This window comes from Oncorhynchus kisutch, linkage group LG30 (genome assembly GCF_002021735.2).
Source record: "Oncorhynchus kisutch isolate 150728-3 linkage group LG30, Okis_V2, whole genome shotgun sequence".
In the NCBI taxonomy this organism is placed as follows: domain Eukaryota; kingdom Metazoa; phylum Chordata; class Actinopteri; order Salmoniformes; family Salmonidae; genus Oncorhynchus; species Oncorhynchus kisutch.
In genome coordinates this window covers 36,528,217-36,553,096 of record NC_034203.2, presented here as the reverse complement: position 1 = coordinate 36,553,096, position 24,880 = coordinate 36,528,217, and the positions used below count along the sequence as shown (strand labels likewise).

General features: G+C 44.4%; 1 protein-coding gene across 1 annotated transcript in view; it reads right to left on the bottom strand.

Moving 5' to 3' along the window:
* LOC109874771 (neurocan core protein) overlaps nucleotides 1-24,880 on the bottom strand; it is a 144,394-nt gene that overhangs the window by 33,503 nt on the left and 86,011 nt on the right. The window contains 9 exon segments of the mRNA XM_031810824.1: nucleotides 744-2,076; nucleotides 2,078-2,229; nucleotides 10,622-10,775; nucleotides 10,915-11,102; nucleotides 11,233-11,322; nucleotides 11,457-11,606; nucleotides 15,095-15,409; nucleotides 23,010-23,137; nucleotides 23,621-23,795. Of these exon segments, the coding sequence (XP_031666684.1) occupies nucleotides 744-2,076; nucleotides 2,078-2,229; nucleotides 10,622-10,775; nucleotides 10,915-11,102; nucleotides 11,233-11,322; nucleotides 11,457-11,606; nucleotides 15,095-15,409; nucleotides 23,010-23,137; nucleotides 23,621-23,795 (2,685 nt within the window).

Sequence of the window (24,880 nt, the reverse complement as noted above, 5' to 3'; positions counted from 1 at the left end):
TATGCATTGTTTCTGTTTGTGTACCAGGGCTGCTAATGTGAGGGATGGAAACAAGGAGCTAATACAGGACGGTAAAATGGCACACTGCTCGCTTTCCCTCCAGAGGCTATCATCTCAATGAACAACACCACATAGCATGTGCTATCAATGATATGCTTTTCTCTGACATCTCTGTCAAAACGATTTACTGTTGTTAGCCACAATCTTTGGTTCTACATATATGCATCACATCTCAGCCTCTGATGAATATACAACATATCTACAACATGTTGACAACATCAACTGTTTCCAAGAGAGCAAAATAAATCACCACGGGAATGTGTGATGCAGCAGGAATGCCTAAGAGGAAGCAGGAAATATGGTACACCAGCTACAAGCCCCATTCACTATCAGGTGAGAAACAGCTCTGGAGAGAGAGAGACTGAATCAGGCGCTTAATCAGAGGACTATCTACAGAAGCATGACCACCTTCCTATTCCCTAGTGGGAGTACATACAGAATGGGTCTGGAATGAGGAGTTCTGTAGGTCGGAAGGCAACACGCTATAATCTCGGAATTGAAAAACAGCACAGAGGAAACAACCGTGGGGATTGTACAGAGATCACCGTGACTGAGGCCCTGATGGAGAGAAACTAAGAATATGATGCTAGTGTTTTGTTCAGCTGTGTGTGCAAATCTTTGGATAAAAAATTAAATTAAATTTGTTTGATTTATTTATTAACTGACAGACAGACAGGACTTACCAGCGGAGTCCAGAGTTCCGTTGCTTTGGTTGAATCCGGCACCTCTGCCACCTTCCTCGTCCATGTTGCTAGGCAACCCAGAGCCGAGTGAGTGAGACAAGGCTGTCTCCTCCTCCACTGGTGATTCGGAGGGCACCTCCAGGGGCTCTCTCTCCGGCCCCTCGCCACCCCACTCTCCAGCTCTCTCCGTGGGGACCCAGGATATGGACGGAGATGCCACCCTGGAGCTGCCCTGGCTGACTGAGGCTGAGGGTGGAGGGGCTGGAGATCCAGCACCTGGTCTGGATGGAGGGGAAGAGTCTCTGCTGTCTGACCCAGCTGTGGAGTTGCTGACTGCGGGTTGAGTTGTGCTGCCACTGGCTCGTGACTGGTTCTTCCTCATGGTTCTGTTGTTGGATGGAGGGACCCTGAGTTTGGGTTTGGTTGTTCCAACGGGGATACCGGTAAACTGGATCTCCCCTCTGGCCTCGTCGGATGCCCCCAGGGCACTCCCTTCCTCCTCTTTCACCATCGTTCTCCCGCTCACAGCGGTGGCTATGCTATCTGCTCTAGTGGTACTAGTGGTAACCTCTTCCATTCTCCTATAAACCGGCTGGGGTGAGGTCACCCCTGTTGATGGGGTCACTTGGACCCATGTGTCTGGGATAGCCTCCCACCCTCCAGTGGTGGAGGTGGAGGCAGAGGACTGGTTCTCTGTGGCCGGGGGTAGAGGTGAGCAGGGCTGGGGAGGCTGATGGCTCACCAGGGGAGGACGACGGCACACCAGGGGAGGACGACGGCACACCAGGGGAGGACGACGGCACACCAGGGGAGGACGACGGCACACCAGGGGAGGACGACGGCACAACAGCGGAGGACGACGGCACACCAGGGGAGGACGACGGCACACCAGGGGAGGACGACGGCACACCAGGGGAGGACGACAGCTCACCAGCGGAGGACGATGGCTCACCAGGGGAGGAAGACGGCTCACCTGGGGAGGACGACGGCACACCAGGGGAGGACGACGGCTCACCAGTGGAGGATGACGGCTCACCAGGGGAGGACGACGGCTCACCAGGGGTGGATGACGGCTCACCAGCGGAGGATGACGGCTCATCAGCGAAGGACGACGGTTCACCAGCGGAGGACAATGGCTCACCAGTGGAGGATGACGGCTCACCAGCGGAGGACAATGGCACACCAGCGGAGGATGACGGCTCACCAGCGGAGGACGACGGCTCACCAGCGGAGGACGATGGCTCACCAGCGGAGGACGACGGCTCACCAGCGGAGGACGATGGCTCACCAGCGGAGGACGGAGGCTCACCAGCGGAGGACGATGGCTCACCAGCGGAGGATGACGGCTCATCAGCGGAGGATGATGGCTCACCAGCGGAGGACGACGGCTCACCAGTGGAGGATGACGGCTCACCAGTGGGTGGTGTATCATCTAGGTCCCCCAGTCCTGAGCCATCCCACCACCCACCACCCCATGAGGATAAACCTGAAGAGGGAAGAGAGGGAAGAGGTTAGAGGAGGCAGTGGGATATGGAAAGAGGGAGAGAGAAGGAAAGAAAGAATGCCGCAAGATGAAATACACACATACGCCCAGGCTGTGAGCAGGCAAACAGGCCCAACCCTGAAAAACAGCTTCTATCTCAAGGCCATCAGACTGTTAAACAGCCACTGCCAACACACTGACTCAACTCCAGCCACTTTAATAATGGAAATTGAAGTAAAAAATGTATCACTAGCCACTTTAAACAATGCCACATAATATAATGTTTACAAACCCTACATTACTCATCTCATATGTATATGTATATACTGTACTCTATATCATCTACTGCATCTTGCCATCTTTATGTCATACATGTATCACTAGCCACTTTAAACTATGCCACTTTTATGTTTACATACCCTACATTACTCATCTCATATGTATATACTGTACTCAATACCATCTACTGCATCTTGCCTATGCCGTTCTGTACCATCACTCATTCATATATCTTTATGTACATATTCTTTATCCCTTTACACTTGTGTGTATAAGGTAGTAGTTGTGGAATTGTTCGGTTAGATTACTCGTACTCGTGGTTATTACTGCATTGTTGGAACTAGAAGCACAAGCATTTTGCTACACTCGCATTAACATCTGCTAACCATGTGTATGTAACAAATCAAATTTGATTTGATTTGATTTGAACCCCCCATTCTTGCAATAGCCCAAGTCAATGGCATGTACCAGATGCTCAGCAGGCTCTGCTCACACTTACTGGTCTGAGGCAAAATCACACGACTAACAACTTTGGACACTTTATGGAACACAAAGCCTTCACTATCTCATCCTGGAATATCCCAGGCCTGAGGTCATCTGCTTTTGGCCTAAAAAGCAGGAACCTGGACTTCACCAAAGAAATTAGAAATGCAGACATTGTCATCCTCAAGAAACATGGTATAGATGAGATGGACCCACTGGTTGCCCTCTAGGTTACAGAGAGCTGGTAGTCCCATCCACCAAACTACCAGGTGGGTGGTATAGAGGAGATGGATCCACTGGTTGCCCTCTAGGTTACAGAGAGCTGGTAGTCCCATCCACCAAACTACCAGGTGGGTGGTATAGAGGAGATGGACCCACTGGTTGCCCTCTAGGTTACAGAGAGCTGGTAGTCCCATCCACCACACTACCAGGTGGGTGGTATAGAGGAGATGGACCCACTGGTTGCCCTCTAGGTTACAGAGAGCTGGTAGTCCCATCCACCACACTACCAGGTGGGTGGTATAGAGGAGATGGACCCACTGGTTGCCCTCTAGGTTACAGAGAGCTGGTAGTCCCATCCACCACACTACCAGGTGGGTGGTATAGAGGAGATGGACCCACTGGTTGCCCTCTAGGTTACAGAGAGCTGGTAGTCCCATCCACCACACTACCAGGTGGGTGGTATAGAGGAGATGGACCCACTGGTTGCCCTCTAGGTTTCAGAGAGCTGGTAGTCCCATCCACCACACTACTAAGAAATCAACCATTTACAGGCCTAAGGACATGTACTAGTCTGTGGCGACCTAATGCTAGAACTGGACAAGAGCCTGACACCCTCAGCACACAGGGGGACAAACACCTACCTTGAGGTGACACCAATCCCTCCGCCATATACCCCTCAAGACACAACTATGACAACAAAACAAACAAAAAAGGGTCACAACTCCTGCAGCTCTGTCACACGCTGGGCATGTATATAGACAATGGTAGATTTAGAGGGGACTCCTACGGTAGGCACACCTATAACTCATCTCTTGGCAGTAGTACTGTAGACTACTTATCACTGACCTCAACCCAGAGTCTCTCAGAGAGTTCACAGTCAGCCCACTGACATCCCTAACAGATCACAGCAAAATCCCAGTCTACTTGAACAGAGCAATCCTCAATCATGAGGCATCAAAGCCAAAGGAATTGAATAATATCAACAAATACTATAGATGGAAGGAAAGCAGTGCAGAAACCTACCATAAAACAATGAGGCAACAACAAATTCAATCCCTTTTAGACAACTTCCTGAACAAAACGTTTTACTGTAATAGTGAAGGTGTAAACTTGGCAGATGAAAAACTAAACAGTATATCAGTGTCCCTATCAAATAAAAAAATGTCAAGCAGACAACCTAAGAAAATTAACAACAATGACAAATGGTTTGATGAAGAATGCAAAAACCTAAGACAGAAATTGAGAAACCTATCCAACCAAAAACATGGAGACCCAGAAAACCTGAGCCTACACCTTCAGTATGGTGAATCACGAAAACATTACAGAAATACAATATGGGAAAAGAAGGAAAAGCACGTCAGAAATCAGCTCAATGTAATGGAAGAATCCATAGAATCCAACCCATTTAACTCACTCTGGCATCTTCCCCAATATTTGGAACCAAGGACTGATCAACCCAATCCACAAAATTTGACCCCAATAACTACTTTGAGATATAAGTCAACATCAACCTTGGGTAAATCCTCAACATTATCATTAACAGCAGACTCATAAATTTCCTCAGCGAAAACAATGTAACTGAGCAAATATCAAATTGGCTTTTTACCAAATTACCGTAAGACAGACCACGTATTCACCCTGCACACCCTAATTGACAAACAAACAAACCAAAATAAAGGCAGTCTTCTCATGCTTTGTTGATTTCAAAAAAGCTTTTGACTCAATTTGGCATGAGGGTCTGCTATAAAAATTGATGGAAAGTTGTGTTAGGGGAAAAACATACAACATTACAAAATACACAAACAACAAGTGTGTGGTTAAAATGAGCAAAAAACACACACCTTTCTATCCACACGGCCATGAGGTGAGACAGGGATGCAGCTTTAGCCCCACCCTCTTCAACATCTATATCAACGAATTGGCAAGGGCACTAAAACAGTCTGCAACACCCGGCCTCACCCTACTAGAATCTGAAGTCAAATGTCTACTATTTGCTGATGATCTGGTGCCTCTGTCCCCAAACAAGGAGGGCCCACAGCAGCACCTAGATATTCAGCACAGACTCTGCCAGACTTGGGTATTGACAGTAAATCTCAGTAAGACAAAAATAATGGTGTTCCAAAAATGGTCCAGTTGCCAGGACAACAAATTCAAATTCCATCTAGACACAGTTGCTCTATAAACCTGAGAGACAAGGCAAGAAGGGAATTCTATGGCATCAAAAGGAACACAAAATGTAACATACCAATTAGGATCTGCCCTTTCTGGTTGTAAGGTCTGGGGTCCGCTCACCAACCATTTCACAACATTAGACAAACACCAAAATGAGACTCTGCATGCAGAATTTTGCTTTGACTTTGAAAGACTCAGTGAGCATAGCATACTATTGAGAAAGGCCACCGTAGGCAGACCCGACTCTCAAGAGAAGACAGGCTCTCTGCACACTGTCCACAAAATTAGGTAGAAACTGAGCTGCACTTCCTAACCTCCTGCCAAATATATGACCATAGACACATACAGTGGCTTGTGAAAGTGTTCGCCCCCCTTGGCATTTTTCCTAATTTGTTGCCTTACAACCTGGAATTTAAATTGTTTTTGGGGGGGTTGTATCATTTTATTTACACAACATGCCTACCACTTTGAAGATGCATAATATTTTTTAAATGTGAAACAAACAAGAAATAAGACAAAAAAAAAACAGAAAACTTGAGCGTGCCTAACCATTCACGCCCCCCCCCCCCCCCCCCCCAAGTCAATACTTTGCAGAGGCACCTTCTTTTTCTTTCTTTTTACCTTTTTTGCAGCAATTACAGCTCTTGGATTTTTACCCATTCTTCAAGGCAAAACTGCTCCAGATCCTTGGATGGGTTCTGCTGGTGTACAGCATTCTGAATCACAGATTTTCAATTGGATTGAGTTATGGGCTTTGACTAGGCCATTCCAAAATGTTTCCCCTTAAACCATTCGACTGTTGCTTTAGCAGTATGCTTAGGGTCATTGTCCTGCTGGAAGGTGAACCTCCGTCCCAGTCTCAAATCTCTGTAAGAATTTCCCTGTATTTAGCGCCATCGCTAAATCATTCCTTCAATTCTGACCAGTTTCCCAGTCCCTGCCGATGAAAAATATCCCCACAGCATGATGCTGCCACCACCATGTGTCACTCCCTGGCCATAGAGAGGCTATTATTCTCGATTTTGGTTAGGCCAGGGTGTGACTAGGGTGAGCATTCTAGTTTCTTTATTTCTATGTTTTCTGTTTCTATGTTTTGGTACTTGGTGGCAAAACCCTTGTTGGCAATCACAGAGGTCAGACGTTTCTTGTAGTTGGCCACCAAATTTGCACACATCTCAGGAGTGATTTTGTCCCACTCCTATTTGCAGATCTTCTCCAAGTCATTAAGGTTTTGAGGCTAACATTTGGCAACTCGAATCTTCAGCTCCCTCCACAGATTTTCTGTCTAGGCAACTCGAGGACCTTAATGTGCTTCTTTGTGAGCCACTCCTTTGTTGCCTTGGCTGTGTGTTTTGGGTCATTGTCATGCTGGAATACCCATCCATGACCCATTTTCAATGCCCTGGCTGGGAGAAGGAGGTTCTCACCCAAGATTTGACGGTACATGGCCCCGTCCATCTTCCCATTGATGCTGTGAAGTTGTCCTGTCCCCTTAGCATTGAAACACCCCTAACGCATACTGTTTCCACCTCCATGTTTGACAGTGGGGATTGTGTTCTTAGGGTCATAGGCAGCATTCCTCCTCCTCCAAACACGGCGAGTTGAGTTGATGCCAAAGAGCTCCATTTTGGTCTCATCTGACCACAACACTTTCACCCAGTTGTCCTCTGAATCATTCAGATGTTCAAATCAAATCAAATGTATTTAGTTTGCCCTTCGTACATCAGCTGATATCTCAAAGTGCTGTACAGAAACCCAGCCTAGAACCCCAAACAGCAAGCAATGCAGGTGTAGAAGCACGTTCATTGGCAAACTTCAGACGGGCATGTATATGTGCTTTCTTGAGCAGGGGGACCTTGCGGGCGCTGCAGGATTTCAGTCCTTCACGGCGTAGTGTGTTACCAATTGTATTCTTCGTGACTATGGTCCCAGCTGCCTTGAGATCATTGTCAAGATCCTCCCGTGTAGTTCTGGTCTGATTCCTCACTGTTCTCATGATCATTGCAACTCCACGAGGTGAGATCTTGCATGGAGCCCCAGGCCGAGGGAGATTGACAGATCTTTTGTGTTTCTTCCATTTGCGAATAATCACACCAACTGTTGTCACCTTCTCACCAAGCTGCTTGGCGATGGTCTTGTAGCCCATTCCAGCCTTGTGTAGGTCTACAATCTTGTCCCTGACATACTTGGAGAGCTCTTTGGTCTTGGCCATAGTGGAGAGTTTGGAATCTGATTGATTTGTTGCTTCTGTGGACAGGTGTCTTTTATACAGGTAACAAACTGAGATTAGGAGCACTCCCTTTAAGAGTGTGCTCCTAATCTCAGCTCGTTACCTGTATAAAAGATACCTGGGAGCCAGAAATCTTTTTGATTGAGAGGGGGTCAAATACTTATTTTCCTCATTAAAATGCAAATCAATTTATAACATTTTTGACATACGTTTTTCTGGATTTTTTTGTTGTTACATGCTGACCATACCGGACACGTCGCATGTGCGACCGTCGCAAAATAAATTTAGAAATCCATGTTATTCAATTATTGCACCCACACTGCTCGCACGCGCCAACGAGCGTCTGCGACGCCAAGGGCTAAAATAGAACTCATTCCTACTTCTGGCACAGATCGCGCTGCAAGTCCTGCCTCTCCCATCTCCTCATTGGTTTATAGAAGCAGGTACCCACGTGCCATCTCCTCATTGATTATACCCACGTGGGTGATTGAAAGACGAACTGTTTTGCCGGTAGCCGTGGTAATACAATGAAAGTTTAGATGCGATCACCATATAAATTAAACGATGAAAAAGCCTGGAAGGAGGAGAGATGACTGGAAACGATTCAGTTGGCCGTTTTATGTGTGGATGAATTGTCGGAGTAGAGGTCCTTGTGCATTTCAGGTAAAATAACAACTCAATGTTTATATCCCAGGACAAATTAGCTAGCAACAACAAGCTAGATAAATAGGACAAATTAACGTTAGCTAGCAAGTGCAAGCTAACTAGCTAAATTACCATACGTGCTTAATGCTTTTCGAACTGTCCCCAAATTAATGTTATTGGTTCAGAGTTTGTTTTGATATTTTAACCTGACTGTCGTGATCGCGTTTAGTGTGGGGGAGCAAAATAAATGTATGCACAATAGCGCACGATAGCGCACGATAGCGCACGTGCGCAGCCGGTTTGGGTTCCGTGTTATTCTGTCTCTCACTGTTCAAATAAACCTACCATTAAAATTAGAGACTGATCATTTCTTTGTCAGTGGGCAAACGTACAAAATCAGCAGGGGATCAAATACTTTTTTCTCTCACTGTATGCACGCAAGTAATGTTTTTCATTTCACTTCACCAATTTGGACTATTTTGTGTATTCCGTTACATGAAATCCAAATAAAAATCGATTTAAATTACAGGTTGTAATGCACCGAAATAGCAAAAACACCAAGGGGGATGAATACTTTTGCAAGGCACTGTATTTCCCTCAGATTACACAGACCCACAGAGAATTTGAAAACAAATCAAATTTTGATAAACTCCCATATCTATTGGGTGAAATACCACAGTGTGCCATCACAGCAGCAAGATTTGTGATCTGTTACCACAAGAAAAGGGCAACCAGTGAAGAACAAACACCATTGTAAATACAACCCATATTTACGTTTATTTATTTTCCCTTTTGTAATTTATTTGCACATCATTACAACACTGTATGTAGACAAATGTCTTTATTATTTTGGAACGTTTGTGAGTGTAATGTTTACAGTTCATTTATTTTATTGTTTATTATCTATTTCACTTGCTTTGGCAATGTTAACACATGTTTACAATGCCAATAAAGCCCCTTGAATTGAATTGAATTGAGAGAGAGAGAGAGAGAGAGAGAGAGGAAGAGAGAGAGAGAGAAAGAGAGGAAGAGAGAGAGAGAGAGAGAGAGAGAGAGGTGTACCAAACTCACTAAAAGAAGCAGTAATAAGGCCTCTCTTGAAAAAGCCAAACCTTGACCCAGAAAATATAAAAAACTATCGGCCTATATCGAATCTTCCATTCCTCTCAAATGTTTAGAAAAATCGGTTGCGTAGCATCTCACTGCCTTCCTGAAGACAAACAATGTATACGAAATGCTTCAGTCTGGTTTTAGACCCCATCATAGCACTGAGACTGCACTTGTGAAGGTGGTAAATTACCTTTTAATGGCATCAGCCCTAGGACCATACCTCAGGACTACCTGGCATGATGACTCCTTGCTGTCTCCAGTCCACCTGGCCGTGCTGCTGCTCCAGTTTCAACTGTTCTGCCTGCGGCTATGGAATCCTGACCTGTTCACCGGACGTGCTACCTGTCCCAGACCTGCTGTTTTCAACTCTCTAGAGACAGCAGGAGTGGTAGAGATACTCTTAATGATCGGCTATGAAAAGCCAACTGACATTTACTCCTGAGGTGCTGACTTGCTGCACCCTCGACAACTACTGTGATTATTATTATTTTACCATGCTAGTAATTTATGAACATTTGAACATCTTGGCCATGTTCTGTTATAATCTCCACCCGGCACTGCCAGAAGAGGACTGGCCACTCCTCATAGCCTGGTTCCTCTCTAGGTTTCTTCCTAGGTTTTGGCCTTTCTAGGGAGTTTTTCCTAGCCACCGTGCTTTTACACCTGCATTGCTTGCTGTTTGGGGTTTTAGGCAGGGTTTCTGTACAGCACTTTGAGATATCAGCTGATGTACGAAGGGCTATATAAATACATTTGATTTGATTTTGATTTGAGAGCGAGAGAGAGAAAATGCAGAAAAACAATGTCTAAGGTTCCCTTCTCTGTTAAACATTTATGCCTGTGGGTTAAAAGGGGCCAGAGAACATATTTGTATTAATGAAGTCTAGACTACTGAAAAGGCCAGTCCTTATTGAATTACCACCCAGACAGTTTTTAACCCAGACAAACGTTCACACCCACTCACAAACACACTCTCTCTTTCTCTCTTATATTCACTGTGGTCCCCTGTAGCTCAGTTGGTAGAGTGTGGTTCTTACAACATCAAGATAGTGGGTTCAATTCCCTGGCCCAGCGGCTATGGGATATGTAAAATGTATGCACACATGACTGTAAGTTGCTTTGGATAAAAGATTTAGCATGTTTGTCTTCTCAGCCACAGATCCCTGGTCTTTTGGAAAAAACCTAAATGATGATACATTACTCTCTACCTGTAAATCTCAGTATCCCAACCTAAATAAAGAAAAAAGCACTAACCTGGAGCAGGAGAGCCGGTGGGTACAGCCACACTGTCTGTCAGAGTCCCTGCTGCACTTCCCTTTCTCTCCCCCTCTGGACTGCCTGTTCCTGGGGTACCTTCTGCCAGGTAGTTCCATGGCTTCCACATGGACTTCACTATCTTGGCCATCACCTTTAGACAGAGGCCACCATACACCAATACAATGAATGTACTGTACAGTAAACGATACTAGGGCCAAAAAAGTGCCAATATGCCAAAGTACTTGATGATTCAGTACTTGTAATAAACGGATGTTGTAAAACTGACCAACCTTTCTGTCAGCTGGGGTCGAGGGTGATAGTTCTTCCTGAGTGGTAGTACTTGGGCTGGGGCTGGGTGTGGCTGGAGGTCTGAGGAAAGCTCCAGAGTCAGGGTCCATGTCTCCCAGGTCTCCCCAGGCTAGAGAGCTCTCTCCTGGGCTCAACTGCAGGGTGACATAACCCTCAGAGGACTCTGTGGCTGAGAAGACAAACATGCTGAATTACAGTAAAAATAATCAACCAAAGCAACCAGTAACTTTGGTCAAAAGTTGTGATCTATATGGTTACAGTAATAGGGTGTAATTTAAGTTGCAAATAATGTTTCTTACAAGAGTGGGCCTCTTCCTCCAGATCAACCAATCCGGTCCAGTTTGAGGGTGTGAGGTCATCAGATGGTGAAAGGTTACGGCTCTCTGTGACTACGGTAGAGAGAGGAGTATTAATGATAGAATCAGAATAGAATAGAAAAATATAATTAAAAAACCTTGTTTCCATTCAACAATGTAAAAAATATAAAAAAAACATGAATCTATCCATTCATTTCCAAACCCACCGGTGGTCGGTGTGCTGCTGGTGGTCTCAGTAGCCAGGGCAGGACTGTCTGTTCCCAAGTTTTCTGAGTGGCTGGAGCCGGTCAGCTGGCTCCAAGGCTTCCACAAAGACGTGTAGATCCTAGAGATGGGTCCTGGCTTCTTCACGTTCCCTGTGAGGCACAATAAGAGTCAATGACTGACTAATTCAGTGCAGCTTCATTCTGAATTATTCATTTTGTGCAGTTTCTATCTGAATGATTAATTTCGTGCAGTTTCAATCTGAATGATTCATTTAGTGCAGCTTCATTCTGAATGATTCATTTAGTGTAGTTTCAATCTGAATGATTCATTCAGTGCAGCTTTATTCTGAATGATTCATTTAGTGCAGCTTCATTCTGAATGATTAATTTAGTTCAGCTTCAATCTGAATGATTCATTCAGTGCAGCGTCATTCTGAATGATTCATTTAGTGCAGCTTTATTCTGAATGATTCATTTAGTGTAGTTTCAATCTGAATGATTCATTCAGTGCAGCTTTATTCTGAATGATTAATTTTGTGCAGCTTCATTCTGAATGATTCATTTAGTTCAGCTTCAATCTGAATGATTCATTCAGTGCAGCGTCATTCTGAATGATTCATTTAGTGCAGCTTCATTCTGAATTATTAATTTAGTTTAGCTTCAATCTGAATGATTAATTCAGTGCAGCTTCATTCTGAATGATTCATTCAGTCCAGCTTCATTCTAAATGACGGAAACACATTCCTCATGCTTTACCTCAAGGAGAAAGCGGACAGATGTCCAAGTTAAATCACATGCCAGTAAACATATGATGAGACCATAAGGAATTGTAAAGTATGCATGCACAGGAGATGCGAAAAGCCTATGAATGAACAATGACCAAGAATGTACGGACAGTATTTGCAATGAATTCATGTCTAATAAGGAATAATCTCTCTTCTCCTTCCCTCACTAAAGTCCTCTTTCACTTCCTAGAAGTATATCCAGCAGTACCCTTCTAAAAACGAGACAGGTTAGGCCCAATGCAGCCATTTTTTATCTAAATATCAAATCATTTCTGGGATATAATGAAGTAACTTATTGTGATAGTTTGCAATTAAAATGGTCAAAAAGAAACAAAAAATTGCTTCTTAGCAAAGGGCAATTTTTCCAGCAAGAATTTTTCTAGGACTGTCCAGGAGTGGTCTAAGTTGGGAGTGGAAAACTGAAAACTAGCTGTTATTGGCAGAAAGGTTTGGAACTCTCTTTCTTCAAATCAGAAGAAAGAGGGTTTATTGGTCACGTACACAGTTTAGCAGGTGGTATAGCGGTGCAGTGAAATGCTTATGTTGCTAGCTCATAACAATGCAGTCAAATGTCTATGAGCAAATTCATTAACTAATTAACCATCCAACCAAAACAGGCAGAAATTTCAGGAGGTCTTTTAAAACAGCTGTTAAACTAAAAGTGCATTATCATAATTTACACAATTTCATAGTATTATTCCAATCAAAAAGTGTGGAAATACATATAAAACACAGGAAAAACATTTTTTTGACTGCACTGGGCCTTTAACATCATCAAAAACAAAACCCATGTTGCTATCGTTACGTCCATGAAAACGCATGTCATGGTGGGCAAAAGTGTATGGTTACCTCACAAGAAATCAATTTGAATGATATGAGCTAAACTACTTCTATGCTCGCTTTGAGGCAAATAACACTGAAACATGCATGAGACCACCAGCTGTTCTGGAAGAATGTGTGACAACGCTCTCCGCAGCCGATGTGAGTAAGACCTTTAAACAGGTCAACATTCACAAGGCCGCAGGGCCAGACGGATTACCAGGATGTGTACTGCGAGCATGCACTGACCAACTGTCAAGTATCTTCTTTGATATTTTAAACCTCTTCCTGCCCAAGTTTTTAAACCAACATGTTTCAAGCAGACCACTATAGTGCCTGTGCCCAAGAACACTAAGGTAACCTGCCTAAATGACTACATTCACATCTGCAGCCATGAAGTGCTTCGAAAGGCTGGTCATGGCTCACATCAACACCATTATCCCAGAAATCCTAGACCCACTCCAATTTGCATATCGCCCCAACAGATCCACAGATGATGAAATCTCTATTGCACGCCGCACTGCCCTTTCCCGCCTGGACAAAAGGAACACCTATGTGAGAATGCTATTCATTGACTATAGCTCAGCATTCAACACCATAGTGCCCTCAAAGCTCATCAATAAGCTAAGGACCCTGGGACTAAACACCTCCCTCTGCAACTGGATCCTAGTCTTCCTTGACGGACATCCCCCAGGTGGTAAGGGTAGGTAACAACACATCTGCCACGCTGATCCTCAACACAGGGGCCCCTCAGGGGTGCGTGCTCAGTCCCCTCCTGTGCTCCCTTTTCACTCATGACTGCACAGCCAGGCACGACTCCAACACCATCATTAAGTTTGCCGATGACACAACAGTGGTAGGCCCGATCACTGACAACGACGAGACAGCCTTTGGAGAGAAGGTCGGAGACCTGGCCGTGTGGTGCAAGGACAAAAACCTCTCCCTCAACGTGATCAAGACAAAGGAGATGATTGTGGACTACAGGAAAAATAGGACCGAGCACGGCCCCATTCTCCTCGACGGGGCTGCATTCGAGCAGGTTGAGAGCTTCAAGTTCCTTGGTGTCCACATCACCAACAAACTAACATGGTCCTAGCACACCAAGACAGTCGTGAAGAGGGCACGACAAAACCAATTCCCCCTCAGTAGACTGAAAATATTTGTCATGGGTCCTCAGATCCTCAAACGTTTCTACAGCTGCAACATCGAGAGCAACTGCTCGGCCTCCGTTCGCACTACAGAGGGTAGTGCGTACGGCCCAGTACATCACTGGGGCCAAGCTTCCTGCCATCCAGGACCTCCATACCATGTCAGAGGAAGGCACTAATAATTGTCAAAGACTCCAGCCACCCTAGTCATAGAATGTTTTCTCTGCTACCGCACGGCAAGTGGTACCGGAGTGCCAAGTGTAGGTCCAAGAGGCTTCAAAACAGCTTCTACCCCCAAGTCATATTTTTTTACAATTATACCTTTATGTAACTAGGGAAGCCAGTTAAGAACAAATTCTTATTTACAATGACAGCCTAGGAACAGTGGGTTAACTACCTTGTTCGGGGGCAGAACGACAGATTTTTACCTTGTCCGCTCTGGGATTCAATCTAGCAACCTTTCAGTTACAAGCCCAACGCTCTAACCACTAGGGTACCTGCCGAACACCTAATCAAATACCCCCTTTTACACTGCTGCTACTCTCCGTTGTTATCAACTATGCATAGTCACTTTAAGAACTCTACCTACATGTACACATTACCTCAACTAACCGGTGCCCCCCGCACATTGACTCTATACAGGTACCCCCCTGTATATAGTCTCACTATTGTAATTTTACTGCTGCTCTTTAATTACTTGTTACTTGTATCTCTTATTCTTATCCATATTTTTGTATAACTGCATTGTTGTTTAGGGGCTCTTAAGTAAGCATTTCACTGTAAGGTTTACACATGTTGTATTCTGCACATGTGACAAATACAATTTGATTTGATTTGACAAGGTGATTAAGTAGAGATGGTCCGGTCATCATAGCTTCATTCTCACCTCTGTAGCAATAGGCGTCATAGAGTGGTATGGTGTCCGTAGCATTGGCTGATCCGCTGCTGGTTGTGGTTCCATTGGTGTTGGGTACAACGGTCCGGACCCCTGGCTGGTCCCCTCCACAGCCCTGCCTGGGCTGGGTGATAGGGTAGCGGACACTGCCGTCAGAGAGCCAGCCTGGAGCACAGACATCCAGCCCTGTCTTCCAGGCCAGGTAGAGCTGTCCCACCGTGGCTAATTGTCCCCCCAGGGAGACGCAGCGTTCTGAGGCAGAGGACAGAGACAGACGCCCAGGAACCCAGGAATGAAATACCTCACCTGGACAGAGAGAGAGAGAGAGAGAGAGAGAGAGAGAGAGAGAGAGAGAGAGAGAGAGAGAGAGAGAGAGAGAGAGAAAGAGAGAGAGAGAGATAGTGAGATAGAGACAGAGACAGAGAGAGACAGAGAGAGGGAGAGAGAGAGAGAGAGAGAGAGAGAGAGAAAGAGAGAGAGAGAGAGAGAGAGATAAAGAGAGAGAAAGAGAGAGTGAGATAGAGACAGAGAGAGACAGAAAGAGAGGGAGAGAGGGAGAGAGAGAGAGATAGTGAGATAGAGACAGAGAGAGACAGAGAGAGAGGGAGAGAGAGAGAGAGAGAGAGAGAGAGAAAGAGAGAGAAAGAGATAGTGAGATAGAGACAGAGAGAGAGAGAGACAGAGAGAGAACATGTCAGTTGTGGACCCCCTGGAAGTCCCCCACCCCCCTAGAAGATAGCACCATGAACAAGGCGGTTGAAGGCCCCCTTGAGGTCAGGACCCTCCCCCCAGATAGCATATGAACACATCAGTTGATGTTCTCTCAGCCTCATGGCAAAATGAGGCTGAGATATACATGATGATATACAACTGCACATATATCTGTCTGCTCAATGGCAAAATGTATAGAATAACTTGAGATTAGCTATACAACTGCACATATATCTGCCTGCTCCATGGCAAAATGTGTAGAATTGCAGGAAATTCACTGTAAAGATATCCTACAGTGATTGTTGAAATGTTACTGTTGAAAAGTGTATATCCCAAGTAAAAATACAGCAAAATACACACACTAAAGGACAGAAAAACATGTTTTGAACAAAATAGTGTTCTTTAGACATACAGTAACTGCAAACTTCAAGGAGAAAGACATTCAAAGAGTTGGTCTGATGGTGTTGGTCTAATGGAGTTGGTCTGATGGTGTTGGTCTGATGGTGTTGGTCTGATGGAGTTGGTCTGATGGAGTTGGTCTGATGGTGTTGGTCTGATGGTGTTGGTCTAATGGAGTTGGTCTGATAGTGTTGGTCTGATGGAGTTGGTCTGATGGTGTTGGTCTAATGGAGTTGGTCTGATGGAGTTGGTCTGATGGTGTTGGTCTGATGGAGTTGGTCTAATGGAGTTGGTATGATGGTGTTGGTCTGATGGAGTTGGTCTAATGGAGTTGGTCGGATAGTGTTGGTCTGATGGAGTTGGTCTGATGGTGTTGGTCTAATGGAGTTGGTCTGATGGAGTTGGTCTGATGGTGTTGGTCTGATGGAGTTGGTCTAATGGAGTTGGTCTGATGGTGTTGGTCTGATGGTGTTGGTCTAATGGAGTTGGTCTGATGGAGTTGGTCTGATGGTGTTGGTCTGATGGAGTTGGTCTGATGGAGTTGGTCTGATGGAGTTGGTCTGATGGTGTTGGTCTGATGGTGTTGGCCTAATGGAGTTGGTCTAATGGAGTTGGTCTGATGGAGTTGGTCTGATGGTGTTGGTCTGATGGTGTTGGTCTAATGGAGTTGGTCTAATGGAGTTGGTCTGATGGTGTTGGTCTGATGGTGTTGGTCTGATGGAGTTGGTCTGATGGAGTTGGTCTGATGGAGTTGGTCTGATGGTGTTGGTCTGATGGAGTTGGTCTAATGGAGTTGGTCGGATGGTGTTGGTCTGATGGTGTTGGTCTAATGGAGTTGGTCTGATGGTGTTGGTCTGATGGAGTTGGTCTAATGGAGTTGGTCTGATGGAGTTGGTCTAATGGAGTTGGTCTGATGGTGTTGGTCTGATGGATTTGGTCTGATGTAGTTGGTCTGATGGAGTTGGTCTAATGGTGTTGGTCTGATGGAGTTGGTCTGATGGATTTGGTCTGATAGTGTTGGTCTGGTGGATTTGGTCTGATAGTGTTTGTCTGATGGATTTGGTCTGATGGAGTTGGTCTGATGGTGTTGCTCTGATGGAGTTGGTCTGATGGAGTTGGTCTGATGGAGTTGGTCTAATGGAGTTGGTCTGATGGTGTTGGTCTGATGGTGTTGGTCTGATGGAGTTGGTCTGATGGAGTTGGTCTGATGGAGTTGGTCTGATGGTGTTGGTCTGATGGAGTTGGTCTAATGGAGTTGGTCTGATGGTGTTGGTCTGATGGAGTTGGTCTAATGGAGTTGGTCTGATGGAGTTGGTCTAATGGAGTGGGTCTGATGGTGTTGGTCTGATGGAGTTGGTCTGATAGTGTTGGTCTGATGGATTTGGTCTGATGTAGTTGGTCTGATGGAGTTGGTCTAATGGTGTTGGTCTGATGGAGTTGGTCTGATGGATTTGGTCTGATAGTGTTGGTCTGGTGGATTTGGTCTGATGGATTTGGTCTGATGGAGTTGGTCTGATGGAGTTGGTCTGATGGATTTGGTCTGATGGATTTGGTCTGATGGAGTTGGTCTGATGGAGTTGGTCTGATGGAGTTGGTCTGATGGAGTTGGTCTTATGGAGTTGGTCTGATGGTGTTGGTCTGATGGATTTGGTCTGATGGATTTGGTCTGATGGTGTTGGTCTGATGGATTTGGCCTGATGGAGTTGGTCTTATGGAGTTGGTCTGATGGAGTTGGTCTGATGAAGTTGGTCTGATGGATTTGGTCTGATGGAGTTGGTCTGATGGTGTTGGTCTGATGGAGTGTGTCTGATGGAATTGGTCTGATGGTGTTGGTCTGATGGAGTTGGTCTGATGGAGTTGGTCTGATGGAGTTGGTCTGATGGTGTTGGTCTGATGGAGTTGGTCTGATAGTGTTGGTCTGATGGTGTTGATCTGATAGTGTTGGTCTGATGGATTTGGTCTGATGGTGTTGGTCTGCTGGAGTTGGTCGGATGGAGTTGGTCTGATGGAGTTGGTCTGATGGTGTTGGTCTGATGGTGTTGGTCTGATAGTGTTGGTCTGATGATGTTGGTCTGATAGTGTTGGTCTGATGGAGTTGGTCTGATGGTGTTGGTCTGATGGATTTGGTCTGATGGATTTGGTCTGATGGTGTTGGTCTGATGGAGTTGGTCTGATGGAGTTGGTCTGATGGTGTTGGTCTGATGGAGTTGGTCTGATGGTGTTGGTCTGATGGAGTTGGTCTGATAGTGTTGGTCTGATGGTGTTGGTCTGACAGTGTTGGTCTGATGGAGTTGGTCTGATGGTGTTGGTCTGATGGATTTGGTCTGATGGATTTGGTCTGATGGTGTTGGTCTGATGGAGTTGGTCTGATGGAGTTGGTCTGATGGTGTTGGTCTGATGGAGTTGTTCTGATGGGAAGTTGTGATGTCATCAGCCTATAGAGAACAAAAGAGGAACAGCCACCCCTCACTTGTGCTATGTCATGACTGACCTGGACCACCTATTGAGATGTTGGTTAAGTAAATCAGGTGTTAAATTAGGTGAAAAGGAGACTGGAGTCCTACTTTACAGTTTTTTACAATCACTTCGGCACTAATTTCATAACCTTGATATCGTTTTTCAAAACTCTCGACACAAAACTCACAACTGATGATCAAAATGAATCAACATTTTACAAAACTCAACACTTTTTCCAATTGCTTGGATACAGTACACATAGAGCTAAGATCATTTGTTCATTGAACTAAAATCACCTGTTCAAAATGACACAACTTAATATCATAAAAGTATTACCTTTTCAAAATGTAATTCACACATCTGAGATGACTCTCTATTCATTTCATTACAATGATCTAACTATCAATTTCTACAACTGCTCAAAATGATAGTAACTGTTGCATTACACGTAATGCATAGTTTTATTGAAACTGACTAACAATATTCCATGTTTAGATCATGGAAGTTTCAGGTTAACGAGATCCATTGATACCAATTACTGTGGAACATCAACCAATTGGACTACATCATCTATGGATGTAATATTTCATCATCATTCTTTATCAGAAACTGTTTCTATGGTCCCATGTACCACTTTTCCAGATCATGGCAGGACAATGACTGAGGCAGCTACAATGATTCAACCAAACCTCAGAAGATCAACCGTGGCCTCAATCATCAAAACTTTCCGCAATGAGAACCGTTAAATCTTCAGCATGAACTAAACATTATACTCTCAATTGTCAAATGACTGTATACTGCATGCCAATGTGTAGGTGATATGACTAAATGTGTTCTTACTGTAATTTTCCCTGCAGAATTGAGACTAGGCCAAATAGGGGAGGCAGAGGCAAAATTCTGACCAACAAGAGCGGGCTGTGGTCAATTTGGTTCGGGACAGAAATTATTTTCGCCTTACAGAAATTCACCAGCACATCTTGGACAATGACGACATGTTCAACAATGTGGAAGACATACATTTGCTGACTATTGCCTGCATGCTGAAAAGGCCCCAGGTGTCTCTAAAACAGCTATACCGTGTGCCTTTTGAAAGAAATGCAGACAGAGTGAAGCAACTGAGAACTGAGTATGTTCAGGTATGTTCAGTTTCAAGATGCCTGTTGTGAAAAATTCCCCAAAGATTCTACATCATTGTAAGCAGTAATTCTCTTTCTAAAATGTATTTTTAGAGGGTGATGGAGCTGGATGCTGAAGAAAACTGTCACAAATTCCTATCTTTGGATGAGGCAGGCTACAACCTGTCCAAGACAAGGAAGAGAGGTCAGAATTTCATTGGCCCGTGGGCAACCATCCAAGTCCCTGGACAGCGTGGGGGCAAACATCACCAGGTGTGCAGCTACAGTGCCTTGCGAAAGTATTCGCCCCCCATGAACTTTGCGACCTTTTGCCACATTTCAGGCTTCAAACATAAAGATATAAAACTGTATTTTTTTGTGAAGAATCAACAACAAGTGGGACACAATCATGAAGTGGAACGACATTTATTGGATATTTCTAACTTTTTTAACAAATCAAAAACTGAAAAATTGGGCGTGCAAAATTATTCAGCCCCTTTACTTTCAGTGCAGCAAACTCTCTCCAGAAGTTCAGTGAGGATCTCTGAATGATCCAATGTTGACCTAAATGACTAATGATGATAAATACAATCCACCTGTGTGTAATCAAGTCTCCGTATAAATGCACCTGCACTGTGATAGTCTCAGAGGTCCGTTAAAAGCGCAGAGAGCATCATGAAGAACAAGGAACACACCAGGCAGGTCCGAGATACTGTTGTGAAGAAGTTTAAAGCCGGATTTGGATACAAAAAGATTTCCCAAGCTTTAAACATCCCAAGGAGCACTGTGCAAGCGATAATATTGAAATGGAAGGAGTATCAGACCACTGCAAATCTACCAAGACCTGGCCGTCCCTCTAAACTTTCAGCTCATACCAGGAGAAGACTGATCAGAGATGCAGCCAAGAGGCCCATGATCACTCTGGATGAACTGCAGAGATCTACAGCTGAGGTGGGAGACTCTGTCCATAGGACAACAATCAGTCGTATATTGCACAAATCTGGCCTTTATGGAAGAGTGGCAAGAAGAAAGCCATTTCTTAAAGATATCCATAAAAAGTGTCGTTTAAAGTTTGCCACAAGCCACCTGGGAGACACACCAAACATGTGGAAGAAGGTGCTCTGGTCAGATGAAACCAAAATTGAACTTTTTGGCAACAATGCCAAACGCTATGTTTGGCGTAAAAGCAACACAGCTCATCACCCTGAACACACCATCCCCACTGTCAAACATGGTGGTGGCAGCATCATGGTTTGGGCCTGCTTTTCTTCAGCAGGGACAGGGAAGATGGTTAAAATTGATGGGAAGATGGATGGAGCCAAATACAGGACCATTCTGGAAGAAAACCTGATGGAGTCTGCAAAAGACCTGAGACTGGGACGGAGATTTGTCTTCCAACAAGACAATGATCCAAAACATAAAGCAAAATCTACAATGGAATGGTTCAAAAATAAACATATCCAGGTGTTAGAATGGCCAAGTCAAAGTCCAGACCTAAATCCAATCGAGAATCTGTGGAAAGAACTGAAAACTGCTGTTCACAAATGCTCTCCATCCAACCTCACTGAGCTCGAGCTGTTTTGCAAGGAGGAATGGGAAAAAAATTCTGCCTCTCGGTGTGCAAAACTGATAGAGACATACCCCAAGCGACTTACAGCTGTAATCGCAGCAAAAGGTAGCGCTACAAAGTATTAACTTAAGGGGGCTGAATAATTTTGCACGCCCAATTTTTCAGTTTTTGATTTGTTAAAAAAGTTTGAAATATCCAATAAATGTCGTTCCACTTCATGATTGTGTCCCACTTGTTGTTGATTCTTCACAAAAAAATACAGTTTTATATCTTTATGTTTGAAGCCTGAAATGTGGCAAAAGGTCGCAAAGTTCAAGGGAGCCGAATACTTTCGCAAGGCACTGTATATCGGAAGATGGTGTGGTGGGATGCAGACCTCGTATTGGATCATATAATGCAGCTCTCCTTGTCACCTTCTTTGATGAGCTAAAGCAGGTCTGTAGAGCTGATTGTTGACCTATGTCACGTGTGGAATAATGTCAGGTTCCACCATGCTCAAATGGTGCAAGCATGGTTTCAGGCCCATCCACAATTTACCACCCTGTACTTAACCCAATTGATTAACTTTTCTCCACATGGAGGTGGAAGGAATATGATAGGCGCCCTCACGAACAAGCCACCCTTCTCCAGGCTATGGATGACGCACAGCAGACCATTGTCAGGCCTGGATTCGCCATGCCCGAAGAGTCTTCCCTAGATGTTTAGCTAATGAAAACATCCATTGTGATGTGGATGAGAACCTGTGGCCAAAACCACAAGACAGGGTTGATGGAAATATAGAAGTACAGTAATCAATCATTTGTTTTGCTTTTTACAGTAAGCCAGGTGAGGAACACTGCAGTTGACATTTTACTGTCTTTTTTTATTTCTTGTAGCTAATAGTTTTTGCTTTGATTCAAAGAAATATTTAGTATTTCTTAAAAAATGGTCAGATTTTGTTCAATTACTCCACTGTGCCTGTAGTATTCTCTATACTAGTCATTTTACAGTGCAGTTGACGTTTTACTGTATTTTTTTGTGTAGCAAATTAAAATTACAACTATGTTGTGATTTTATTGTATTTCTTTGATACATTTCATATTTTGTTCAATGTTCCACTGTGTCTGTAGTATGCTCTACTAGTCCTTTTACAGTGATGTATTTATGTGTAGTAACATAATTAAACATGTATCACATATTTTGTACTCCAATATTTAATGATTGTACGAACAACTACACAGTGAAACAATCGGTATCTTTGTGTGTCGGTGATCTGAATTAATGTTCCGATGGTATTTCATGATAACATAGTTATTTGAAACAATGATTCTGCAAGTGCAAAGTTTTTTTAGAGATATGAATACACAATGCAATGTTTTGAACATTGGACAGCCTGTGTTACAAGTGATGACCATTTTGAGTTTTGTGTCTAAAAAAATGACCACAAGGTTCTGAAATAAGTGCTAAAGTGATTGCAAAAAACTGTAAATCAGCAATTATTTTTCTCAATCTCATGGCAAACCCCCTGTCCCCACCCCATCCCGCCCCAAAAGTATAACAATCTGTACGGAGGGGAGACCACTGGAGGTAGGTGCGCCGAGGCATAGATTTGGTAGTCCAGCCCTGCGATCAGGAGTGGAAGTGAGATGTGTGCATGTGTGTGTGTGTGTCTTACCCTCCAGTTCCCTGCTGAAACAGTAGACATCGAACAGCTCATTAGCATCTCTTTTCCCATAATTCCTCACACCAGATGAGTATTCCTGGTGTCCATAGCAACCAAGCTCTGGTGACTGGATAGGATAGCTGTGGAGATAGCATTATTAGGATCAGAGCCAGAGTACACTAGCCTGCACTCCAATGTTAAAACTATCAAACAATGGTTGTCCCCCAAACAGAATGTAGTCTGAGTTTTTCAAAAAGTGAGTGTTTGGGTGTGACTGGGGCAGCTCTGTCTGTCTGTCTGTCTGTCTGTCTGTCTGTCTGTCTGTCTGTCTGTCTGTCTGTCTGTCTGTCTGTCTGTCTGTCTGTCTGTCTGTCTGTCTGTCTGTCTGTCTGTCTGTCTGTCTGTCTGTCTGTCTGTCTGTCTGTCTGTCTGTCTGTCTGTCTGTCTGTCTGTCTGTCTGTCTGTCTGTCTGTCTGTCTGTCTGTCTGTCTGTCTGTCTGTCTGTCTGTCTGTCTGTCTGTCTGTCTGTCTGTCTGTCTGTCTGTCTGTGTGTGTGTGTGTGTGTGTGTGTGTGTGTGTGTGTGTGTGTGTGTGTGTGTGTGTGTGTGTGTGTGTGTCCTCACCGGACAGTCTGGTCAGAGAGCCATCCGGCAGCACAGTTGGAGTAACCGTCATGGAATGCTGCCCACAGCTGGTTGGGCGTGGCGATGAGGGCGGAGTTCTCCTGACAGGCCCACTTAGCGTCATCAAATGAGAGGGCGTAACGGTCGCTAGGAGACCAGTAATGGAATACCACACCTGAGGAGAGAGACGGTGAGGTGACGGACAGACATATTCTCTCTCTCTGCCTCTCTCTCTCTGCTTCTCTCTCTGCCTCTCTCTAGCTCTCTGCTTCTCTCCCTGCCTCTCTCTCTCTCTTTGCCTCTCTCTCTGCCTCTCAAATCAATTCAAGGGGCTTCATTGGCATGGGAAACATATGTTAACATTGCCAAAGCAAGTGAAGTAGATAATATACAAATGTGAAATAAACAATAAAAATGAACAGTCAACATTACACTCTCAGAAGTTCCAAAACAATAAAGACATTACAAATGTCATATTTTATATATATATATACAGTGTTGTAACGATGTACAAATGGTTAAAGCACAAAAGGGAAAATAAATAAACATAAATATGGGATGTATTTGCAATGGTGTTTTTTCTTCACGTGCAACAGGTCACACATCTTGCTGCTGTGATGGCACACTGTGGTATTTCACCCAGTAGATATGGGAGTTTATCACAATCGGGTTTGTTTTCAAATTCTTTGTGGATCTGTGTAATCTAAGGGAATATGTGTCTCTAATATGGTCATACATTTGGCAGGTTAGGAAGTGCAGCTCAGTTTCCACCTCATTTTGTGGGCAGTGTGCACATAGCCTGTCTTCTCTTGAGAGCCAGGTCTGCCTACGGCGGCCTTTCTCAATAGCAAGGCTATGCTCACTGAGTCTGTACATAGACCAAGCTTTCCTTAAGTTTGGGTCAGTCACGGTGGTCAGGTATTCTGCCACTGTGTACTCTCTGTTTAGGGCCAAATAGCATTCTAGATTGCTCTGTTTTTTTTGTTAATTCTTTCCAATATGTCAAGTAATTATCTTTTTGTTTTCTCATGATTTGGTTGGGTCTAATTGTGTTGCTGTCCTGGGGCTCTGTGGAATGTGTTTGTGTTTGTGAACAGAGCCCCAGGACCCACTTGCTTAGGGGACTCTTCTCCAGGTTCATCTCTCTGTAGGTGATGGCTTTGTTATGGAAGGTTCGGGAATCGCTTCCTTTTAGATGGTTGTAGAATTTAACGTCTCTTTTCTGGATTTTGATAATTAGCGGGTGTCAGCCTAATTCTG